The following is an 11,462-nucleotide window of genomic DNA, read 5'->3' as shown; positions in this document are numbered from 1 at the left end:
CCCTGTCATTATTTGCGAACTGGGCTGCTCCATTTTTCAGATCACCACCCATGGGGGTGGTGCACATGTGTATGAAGGTGCGGGCTCACATGTGTGAGTGTGGAGATCTCAAGTCAACCTTGGGCATCGTCTCCAGGCAGGGTCTCTCACTGAACCCAGCTCACCAGAATAGGCTAGAATAAAATGGCTCTGAAGGCTCAGGTATGCCTGTCTCTGTGTCCCCAGAACTGGAACTCCGAGTTCAAAAACCACCATGCCTGGCTTTTTCATATGGGTTCTAGGAACTGAACTCATGTCGTCAATGCCAACAAGCACTTTGTCAGCTAAGCTGTCTTCCAACTCCTATTTTTTTTTTTTTTTTTTTTTTTTTTGGTTTTTTCGAGACAGGGTTTCTCTGTGGTTTTGGAGCCTGTCCTGGAACTAGCTCTTGTAGACCAGGCTGGTCTCGAACTCACAGAGATCCGCCTGCCTCTGCCTCCCGAGTGCTGGGATTAAAGGCGTGCGCCACCACCGCCCGGCCCAACTCCTATTTTTCAGTATTGCCGGATGTCTATAGTACAACTGAAAACCAGATCTCGGTATTAAGTTTACTGTCGAGTGCCAACTAAAGACACAAAACCATTCCCAGCAGGACACTAGGCAGAGTAATGAAAGTCCTAAAGGACAATTAATAAACAGATTAATCAGAATATTAGATATTGATAAATGACATGAAGGAAGATATTGACCATGCCAACCTATGATTTTTTAATTTTAGATTTTTTTAACTTTTTAACTTTAGATTTTTTTAACTGATGGTATAGAATCCATCTATATTCAGCAGAAACCACTTTTTGACCTGGAAAGTGGCTCTTTTCAATAAATGGTGTGAAATAGTCAACTACTATTTTGTGAAACTGGGTTTATTGTTTTAAAATATTTTCCCAAACATGGGCTAATGTAACTATGTTTAGGGGAGGCTAAACAAATATTTATTTCACTATATTTAACAGGGTTAAACACATTTGCAACTGTTCATAATTTTTATGAATGAATTGTTCTATCAATCAACAGACTGCTGAACTGACCAGACAATTCTCAAAAGAAAGATAAATGGCCAATGAGAACTTGAATAGTTCAACTTCCTTAACTTCAGGAAAATGCAAATTAAGGCCAGGCTCTCCCCAGGCAGAAGGAGCGAGTGTCACAAAGGGCCAGGGAAGACAGACCTCTGTTCTCTACTGTGAAAGTGCCAACTTGTGCGTCCACCCTGGAAATCAGTGTGGGGTTCCTCAAGCCACTGAAAACAGAACTCCCGTTCAACCACTATGCCATTCCTGCGTATTTACACAAAAGCCTTTGGGTCAATGTACCCTAGAGTTCCTTGCACATGTTTCTAGCAGAATGTTCCCAATAACCAGGAACTGGAGCCAGCCTGGATGCCCACCAACAGAGGAACGGGCCAAGAAAATGCAGTACGTATACACAAGAAAACTTTTTTCAACAGTTTGTGTGTATGTGTGACGTATGCAGGAAAAAGAATACAACTGAGTGTTGCTGTTAAGTGAAATAAGGCAAATTCAAAAGACGAAGACCATATGGTCTCTGATATGCAGATCCTAGATTTAAAATGGTATGTATGGGACTGAGAGATGACTCACTGGTTAAGAGCAATTTCTGCTCTTTTATGGGACCTGAGTTCAGTTTCCAGCACCCACATAGAGTAACTCACAAGCAACCCATTACTCCAGTTCCAGGGGATCCAGTGTCCTTTTTTTGGCCTCCCCTGACACACACACAAAGAGAAAGAGAGCACGCGTGCGAGAGAGAGAGAGAGAGAGAGAGAGAGAGAGAGAGAGAGAGAGATACAAAGAAAAAGGTTAAAAAATAAAAGTTAACTAAATTTGTATGCCTGCATATGTTGTGTGTATCTGTATACCATGCATATGCTGCTGCCTGCAGAGGTCAAAGAGGGCATCAGAGTCCCTGGAACTAGGGTCATAGGCAGCTATGAACTGCCATGCAGGTGTTGTGAATCAATCTTGGGTCCTTTGCGAGAGCAACAAGTGCCCTTAACCACTGAGCCATCTTTCCAGCCTCAGGATAATTTTTTAATCTAATTTAAATTTGTGCTTGTGTGTGTGTTTACATAGGTGTATTTGTAGATCATGAAATTTAAAAAAGGGGCTCATGACAGCACTCAGGAGGCAGAGGCAGGCAGATCTCTGTGAGTTCAAGACCAGCATGGTCTACAGAGTTAATTCCAGGGCAGTTAGGGCTACACAGAGAAGCCTTGTCTCAAAAAAAAAAAAACAAATAAATAAAAGAGAGGGAAGGAGATGCTGAGAGAGATGGGAGGGAGGACACAGAGGGCAGGAAACAGAACTACAGACTGAGGGAAGAGAGCGCGCCAGCTGGAGGGGAGGGAAACAAATGAGGCCCAAGAACAATGAAACACATATGAAATGCCACAGTGAAAACCACACTTCCTATGCTGACCTAAAATATGAAGATAGGGCTGGAGGTGCAGGTCAGATGGTGGAGGGCTTGCCTAGAACGCATGAAGTCCTGGGTTGCATCCCCAGCGACACATAAAACCTAGTTGATGGTACACGCACACAAATCCCAACACCTGGACGTGGACCAGAAGTTCAAAGTTACCTTTGGGCTACACAGCAACTGAGTTTGAGGACAGTCTGGTCTACATCAGACTTTGTCTCAAAACAAAAATTAATTTAGTCCAGCAAGATGGCTCAGGCAGTAAGTGTTTACCTCACAAGTGGAAGGAGAGAGCAGACTCCTGAAAGCTGTCCTCCGTCCTTCGTTGTGAAATAAGCTTTTTGTACACTGTGAAGATGTGTCACTCTGATTGGTGGAACAGAAATCTGAATGGCCAATAGCTAGGGCAGGATTTCCGGGCAGAGGGGATGCTGGAAAGAAGGATGAGACGCCAGGAGACACGGAGCAAGCAGGATGGGTACTACAGAGATAAGGTAATAAAGTCATGAGGCAGAAAGGAAATTTATAGAAACAGGTGAAGCTATAAGAGCTAGTTAGAAACAAGGCAAAGCTATTGGCCAAACTTTCATATTTATAATAAGCCCATGTGACATTTAGGGAGCCAACAGTCCTGCTTAAAAAGTCCCAAGACAGGGCGGTGGTGGCGCATGCCTTTAATCCCAGCATTCGGGAGGCAGAGGCAGGCGGATCTCTGGGAGTTCGAGGCCAGCCTGGTCTACAAGAGCTAGTTCCGGGACAGGCACCAAAGCTACAGAGAAACCCTGTCTCGAAAAATAACCCCCCCCCAAAAAAAAATTAAAAAAAAAAAGTCCCAAGACAATCCTCCGTATATACAGTGTGTCGTGTATACACCCATACCCATGAACACCCTCATAAGAATAAATTTCCATTTAAAAGTTTGATATTTCAGACACAGAAAGACAATTATCACATGTACTCACTCATAAGTGGTTTTTAAACATAAAGCAAAGAAAACCAGCCTACAAATCACAATGCCAGAGAACTTGGACAACAATGAGGACACTAAGAGAGACTTACATAGATCTAATCTACATGGGAAGTAGAAAAAGACAAGATCTCCTTAGTAAATTGGGACCTTGGGGGAGGGTTGAAGGAAGGGAAGAGGCAAGAAAGGGAGCAGAGAAAAATGTAGAGCTCAATAAAAATCAATTTAAAAAAGAAAAAAAAGTTCGATATTTCAAATTTATGGTGGGTTCACAGGGACCCTGTACTGGTAATGCAGTGAAAAACACACGCCTGCAGATGGAAGGGTCCCTTCATAAATGGGTGGTGGGGAAAGGTGTCTCTGAACACCACGGTGTTAGTGTTGAACGAGACCCCATGTGTGGGGAGGCCCTCAGGTTTACACTTCAGAGTGGGAGATAACCAAAGAACAGACAGGCAAATGCACAGACCAATATATACACAAATGCTTAAAGGAGTTGGGAAAGAGCACAAGAAACAATGTTAGAAAAGGCAAACGAAGTCCCTAGAATGGATTTAGGAGTTGTTTAAACTGGTCAGACAGACATTGGCGTTTAGGGAAGCTCGAGCTACATTCCCAATCTGCACGTTCCATTTCCACCAGCAGAGGACGACAAAACAAAGGCATGCTAAGGAGGCATGCTGGCTGGTGTGTTCATCACTAAGCACGGTGAGGATCAGAGTGCTCTTAGGGAAAAAAGGTTGAGGGGTCAGCTCCTCCTGTGAGCACTTTAGTGCAAAACACTTTGATCACCTAGGAGGGCAGAGGGTAGTAAACGTGTAGTTACCTGGGGATAGAAGAGGGTGGGATCCAGTCTGGAATTTGGATTAGAGGGAGCTTGGGCACTATTTCCTTTTTTCAAAGTATTTATCTTTACTATTTATTACATATATAGTGTTCTGCCTGCATGTATCCCTACACACCAGAAGAGAGCAACAAGATCTCATAACTGCTGAGCCATCACTTCCCAGATCTTTATTGTGTTTCTCTAATAGAAAGAGACAGATACAGAAACGTGTGTTCATTGGCGTGAGCACACACATGTGGGCTGAGAAGTGCATGCATTAGAAGTTTCTGTGCTGGTCACATGTGGTCACTTTGTGGTATTTCAAATCGTAATTGTAATATGAACTTTTCTGTGTTTGTACACTTCACCAATCTGCTGAAAGAAACAAGAATAAAATTAGCTGAGTGTGGTGGCACATGTCTGTCAACCCGGCCCTTGGAGGATCAGGAGTTCATTCTTGGCTCTTAGCAGGTTGTAGAGAGCGGCCTGGGCTACATGAAAACTTGTCTCAACAACAAAACACCAAACCAGAAACAACTCAGTTTTAAAGCAAAATTCTAGGGCCAGTGGGATGATTCTATGGATAAAAACATTTGCCAGGACAACCTGACCACCTGAGTTTGAGCCCCAGATCCCCAGTAGTTGTCCTCTGGCCTCCATATCTGTGCCACTCAGATATCTGCCCTCACAATGAGAACTATAATAAGAATTTTAAATCCCTATATTGCTAAAATTGCAGAATCCTTTCTGCTCTAGATTTTATCAATGACTCCCATCTCAACGCAATACTGAGCATTTAATCCATATGCCACACATGTTCTCCCTGAGCTGAATATCTCCAGCCCATTTACTTTAAGGTGAGTCTCACTAAACTGCCTAGACAGGCCTTAAGCACTCCATCTTCTGCCTGAGTCTCCCCAGCAGCTGGGATGACAGATGTGCGCCACACCCAGCTTCAACAGCTTTTTTCTTTTAGAGCAAATAAGAAAGTTTTCCCCACATAGAAACAAATGATTTTCTTGTGTATTTATGTATTTTTAGCAGTTAAATCAAATTACAGGGTGTCAAATAGCACTGTAAGACGACATTTTAGTTTAAAACTACAAGAGTTTAAAGAAGTTTTTTGTTTGGTTTTGCTGGAGACAAAATATTACTACAGTCTTGGATAGCCTGGAACTTGCTATGTAGATCAGACTGGCCTCAGATATCTGGTTGCCTCAACCTTCCAAGTGATTGGATTACAGCTGTGAACCCACCACATACAGTCTAGATTTTAACGTTTTAGTGAAAAGATGTTACATCATAGACGTTTAGTTTTTGTTTGCTGCTTTTGGATTTTGTTTGTTTGGTTTTTCAAGACAGGGTTTCCTTGTGTAATAGCCCTGGCTGTCCTGGAACTCACTCTGTAGATCAGGCTGGTCTCGAACTCAGAGATCCAGTTGCCTCTGCCTCCCATGTGCTGGTATGAAAGGTGTGTATCACCACCACCAATTATTTATTTGGAAAATGTCTTTGGAATATAAAAGCCAGATATGGTGGCTCATGCCAGCTATCCTAGCACCGGAGAGGCGAAGGCAGAAGAAACACTGAGAGTTTAAGGCTAGCCTGTGCCACATAGTTTTAGGACAGCAACTTGAGTTAGAGACACTGTTTCAAACAAATCTTTGAGTATATAAAGCAGAAAAAAAGACCAATGTCATGCTCTATCACTAAGACAAAATACCTTTGAAAAGAGCATAAGCGTTTATCATTTTACTAAATTTTAAAAATTCTATATACTAGGGACTGGAGAGATGGCTCAGAGGTTAAGAGCATTGCCTGCTCTTCCAAAGGTCCTGAGTTCAATTCCCAGCAACCACATGGTGGCTCACAACCATCTGTAATGGGGTCTGGTACCCTCTTCTTGCCTGCAGGCATACACACAGATAGAATATTGTATATATAATAAATTTTTTTTAAAAATTTCTATATACTACACATACTATATCAGTGTGGAGATCAGAGGACAACTTGTGAATGTCTGTTTTCTCCCTCTACTCTGGTCTTCAGGCTTAGAGGCAAGCAAGCACCTTTACCTGCTGAGCCATCTCACTGGCACCATAGTGTGAGGATTTTAGTTCATGGTCACTTGTCCTTGGCCTTCATTGCTGCTGGACTTATGCACAGTGAGGCAAAACATTGTGGCAGGCAATGCATGGTAGGGTAAAAAAGGTTCAACCCATGGTAGACAAAGAGGCCAGAGAGAGGAGTCTGGGGACAAGATGACCTCTCAAAGGTACATTTCCAATGACCTACTTCCTCCAAACAGAAATCACCTTCTAAGGAATCAATAGCACCCCCGCCCCAATTTTACTACCAGGGAGACCAAGTATTTAAATAATGAGCCTATGGGGATATTTCAAATTTAAATCATAATAACAAAGATAACAAGTCCATCTGAAATGACTAATGAGTCAAATGTGGATGTCTTTTCTTAGCTAAATTTCAGTAAAAACACCACCTTATTAAAGGCATTCTAAAACAGGCACTGAAAAGTGAGCTCATTAAAAAGGCAGAACTGGTCACACTTGTCTTCTACCTATTCGCTGCTCTGGTGCAATTGCCAAGTTTTAAAAATAGCTTCTAACTTGGGGAGGTGCATGTCTGTAATCCCAGCATTTGGAAGGCATAGGCAGAACAATCCCAAATTCTAGGCTTTTTTTTTTTTTTTTTTTTTTTCTTCAAGACAGGGTTTCTCTGTGGTTTTGGAGCCTGTCCTGGAACTAGCTCTTGTAGACCAGGCTGGTCTCGAACTCACAGAGATCCGCCTGCCTCTGCCTCCCAAGTGCTGGGATTAAAGGCGTGCGCCACCACTAGGCTTTCTGACTGAATATGAGGCCCCACTCCACAAGAGGATATCCAAGCCTGGTTCTGTAAAGCTGGCCAAAAGCCCTTGGAAGTCATGCTGTAGTGGGAACCCACTATTGTCTGTAAAACTATTGTCCAACTGCCATCAAAGTACTTGTATTTACGTCTGTAGATTTGTGCTGCCAGGCCCTACATTCAATTTTTAGTGCCACAGAAAAAAAGGCACAATGGCACAAATCCATAATCCCAACGCGAGGGAAGCAGAGGCAGAAGGATCGGGAGTTCAAGGCCAGCCTTGGCTACCTGAGACTCTGCCTCAAAAAAAAAAAAAAAAAAAAAAAAAAAAACCAAAGAGGGTAAGGAAAAATTAAACTACATAGTGAGTTAAAAGTTAGCATGAGATACATGGCACCCTGTTTCAAAAACAAACAACCTGTAATTCCACACCTGTCGGAGAAGGTACTGACCAAGAACTTCTAAATTAAGAAAACTTAGGAGTGAATTTCACCTGTTCATTTGCCTCTGAGAAAGATCAGATTGCTTAATAATCCTATTAAGTCAAACATTTCAAATTACTAACAAATTTCATTCCTCAGCTGACAAATCAAACTGGAAGAATGTAAGACAAGGCAACACATTATTTGACCCTGAATGCAGAGAATAAATACTTTATTAACTGATTACAGTTGAAAGTCACGAACAAAAAAGGAGTATATTAAGGCAGAGCCATATATATATACATATACATATATATATGTATGTATAGACAACTGCAAAGCCGGTTCTCTTTACATGTTCATAACTTCGACATCTCTCACACTCAGGTGTGCTTGCTTTCTTGATCAGAGGAGCATCTTGGCCAATGGTTCTAGTCCTTCTGGTGGTAATGTACAGCATCACGGAGTGAGACGACTGTGCCTCAGGTGTGATTACACTCTGGTTGGTGTGAAATCAGACGACTCATCAGTGTTCTTCAGAAAAACATGGGATTTTAAAAAGGATTTCAATAGTCTTACCTAACACAAGTTTAGACTTCTGAGTTAATCAACTGCCCTTCCCTAAATGCTCCTGTACGGAGCATTATTTTCTAGGCTTATACTGCCTAGAACACAGGATCACCTGGTTCTATTGCAGTCTTATACAGTCTGACAGTTTTTTCAAAATCCAAAATTACTTCCTTATGCAGAATGGCAATGCAAACAGTTATTCTACATAATGTAAAATTGTCTTTCTTCTGTGTAGCTCCTCTTTTAAAAATGGGCAGCCACAGGGAAAAAAAAAAGGGACATAAACTTTGTCTGTCTGTATAAGCTCCCAGCCCCCTAATTCCAACTTGGAAGGAAAAGGCAGACAGAGGCGAGCTGCTTTCCCCAGAAGAATGAACAAATGGCTTTGTTTGGTATCTTCAGGAGGCTTCTCCTTCCGTAGGAGATGTAGGTGTTGTAGGAGAAACAGAAGCAGGTTTCCGTGTGATTCTGTCTAGCTCTGCATGAACGTCTGAGAGCACAGGCTTCTGGCCTACAGAAAGAACAAGAGTTAGTTAGACATAGTCTTCTACTTAAAACTGGCCAATGCTTTCACGGACTTTACACTTCCTCCTAAGGCTGCCTGTGGTGGCTAAGGGAGATGACTGTTGAGTTTAAGGCTACACACCACGCCCTGGCTTTGGGGTGGGGGTGGCAGGTGACCACTCCTGCAGTCCCAGCACTGGGGGAAGCTGAGAAAGGTGGACTGGGATAACATCATGGCTAACCTGGGCTAAGATAGGACCTGAGTTTGAGGCCCTATCTTAAAAAACAACCACAACAATAACAACAAAAAACGTTATGTACCCTTATATTATATAAACATCCTTAAAAATACAGGTCCTCGGGGGCTGGAGAGATGGCTTAGCGGTTAAGAGCATTGCCTGCTCTTCCAAAGGTCCTGAGTTCAATTCCCAGTAACCACATGGTGGCTCATAAACATCTGTAGAGGGGTCTGGTGCCCTCTTCTGGCCTGCAGGCATACACACAGACAGAATATTGTATACATAATAAATATTAAAAAAAAAAAAAATACAGGTCCTCATTTTAAACTGAGGGGCAGTGACCAGTACCTATCAATTAACCTCATATGTGAGTTTTGTTGTTTCTATTTTTAGGGCACAGGGCAGTGAACAACCCAGCAAATAGCAGAGCTGGATCTGGAGAGATGAGCAAGAACTGTCTCAAAATGAGCAGAGTATAAAGGTCAGGGGCCAGAGCCCTCCTAACCAGCCGAGGGGTGACATGTCTAACTCTCTGAAATGCCAGCCATTCTCCAATCTTTAAATGTAGGGTTGATGTGACGGCTCGGCAGGTAAAGGCACTTGCCACCAAGCCTGATGACCTGAGTTTGATCTCTGGGACCCACATGGTAGAAGAAAACTGAAACCAGAAAGTTGTCTTCTGACCTCCACACACAAATTTAACATAGAATCATGACATGACCCAGGAACTCCAATCTCAAATATTGTCCCAAATAATTAAAAATGTAAGATCGCATAAAAATTAACTCATAGCAGCATTATTCAAAGTGGCCAAGACGAAAGAGAGAGAGAAAAAAAAGAAAAGGAAGAAGAGAGAAAGAAAGAAAGAAAGAAAGAAAGAGAGAGAGAGAGAGAGAGAGAGAGAGAGAAGGGGAAGGAGGGAGAGAGAAAGAAAGAATAGCCAAATGAAATGTAACTTTTCCACACAAGGGTGTGTTACTGAGCAATGAAAAGAAAGGAAGCTCTAAGGCCGGGCGGTGGTGGCACACGCCTTTAATCCCAGCACTCGGGAGGCAGAGGCAGGCGGATCTCTGTGAGTTCGAGACCAGCCTGGTCTACAAGAGCTAGTTCCAGGACAGGCTCCAAAACCACAGAGAAACCCTGTCTCGAAAAACCAAAAAAAAAAAAAAAGGAAGCTCTAACACAGGTTACTACATGAAGGAGGCTGAGAACACAGAAAACAAGATACACTGCTACGATTGCAGTTACGTGAAGGCCAGCCAGGCAGCCCAGACAAGACCAGCACCAGCGGCCCACCCACTGAAAGGCATGGAAAGTTTGACTTTTCTTTGAGAGATGAAGATGATCTGAAATTAGACTGTGACAGTTTCTAAAGCCTCATGCGACTTCATCTGCGTCACACCCAGTGAGGCTGCACTCCAACAACAACACCCCCTGCTTAGAAGGCTCTACCTGACTTTTTGGCCGAGGGTGGCAAGCCGGGGCTTCCGCCTGTAGCGCCTCCTCCAGGACTGCCCCCGACCCCAGGGCCTCCAGGGGAGCCAGTCTTCTTACTCAACAGACTGTTGAAGAAGTTTGCCAGGACTCCTTCGCTCGTCGCTCCAGCTTTAAAACAAACAAACAAACGTTTTAGAACAGATTCCATTTTCCCATATTATTACAAACTACTTATACTTTCATCTGCTCACACACAAAGTGATAGCAAGGACAAGTTTTTAGTCTTAGTTTTATCATTATTGTCTTCAAGTCCGATCTGTGTGTGAGTGTGTGGGTGGTAGAGGATGTGGCTCCGCACTGTATGTGTGAAGGCCAGAGACAGCCTGAGGAGCCGGTTTCTCTCCCTCACATTCACATGTGTTCGGGGCCTGTACTCAGGTGATTGGGCTTGGACAGCAGTATTAAACTTGCTAAGCCATCTTGCCAGTCCAAAAGTAGTATTTTAAAGGGCCAAGAACATTTTTTATTTTATTTATATTATTGTATTGTGTGCGTATGTGTGTGCATATGGACCACAGGTGTGTAGGGGTCCACAGAGGTCAGAAGAGGCATCAGATCCCCTGGACTTGCAGTTACATACGGCTGAGCAGTCACGTGGGTGCTGGGAACTGCACCTAGATCCTCTGCAAAAGCAGCCAGTGCCCTTAACCACTGAAGTATCTGGGCAGTCCTGGGCCAGAAGTATTTTAAACATTCATATTAGATGCTAATATACCTCCCCTCCTTTTTAAATTTTATTTTTCAAAACAGGGTTTCTTTGTGTAGTCCTGGCTGACCTGGAACTTGCTCTATAGACTAGGCTGGCCTCAAACTCAGAGATCCACCTGCCTCTGCATACAGAATGCTGGGATTAAAGGCTTGTGTCAACACCACCCAGCTACCTGTCCCTTTTAAAAGAGCTTCATAATCTTTTTTTTACATTTATTCTGTGTGTGTGTGTGTGTGTGTGTGTGTGTGTGTGTGTGTGTGTAAGTTACAGGACAACCTGCAGGGGTGGTTCTCGCCTTCTACTATGTGGGTAGTTCTAGGGATTGAATGAACTCAAGTTGTCAGGCTTGGTAGCAAGTGACTTTGCCACTAACCATTTCGCCAACCCT

General features: G+C 43.1%; 1 protein-coding gene across 1 annotated transcript in view; it reads right to left on the bottom strand.

Annotated features, from left to right (window-relative positions):
- Positions 1 to 7,752: 7,752 nt before the first annotated feature.
- Dync1li1 (dynein cytoplasmic 1 light intermediate chain 1) overlaps positions 7,753 to 11,462 on the bottom strand; it is a 41,644-nt gene continuing 37,934 nt past the window's right edge. The window contains exons 12-13 of the mRNA XM_057768778.1: positions 10,321 to 10,473; positions 7,753 to 8,636 (exon numbers count right to left, since the gene is read on the bottom strand). Of these exons, the coding sequence (XP_057624761.1) occupies positions 8,524 to 8,636; positions 10,321 to 10,473 (266 nt within the window). The 3' untranslated portion in view covers positions 7,753 to 8,523. The remainder of the gene's footprint in view (positions 8,637 to 10,320; positions 10,474 to 11,462) is intronic.

The sequence above is a fragment of the Chionomys nivalis genome, chromosome 4 (assembly GCF_950005125.1).
Source record: "Chionomys nivalis chromosome 4, mChiNiv1.1, whole genome shotgun sequence".
Classification (NCBI taxonomy): Eukaryota; Metazoa; Chordata; class Mammalia; order Rodentia; family Cricetidae; genus Chionomys; species Chionomys nivalis.
The sequence above is the reverse complement of the archived record's forward strand: the minus strand, read 5'-3'. Positions and strand labels throughout refer to the sequence as shown.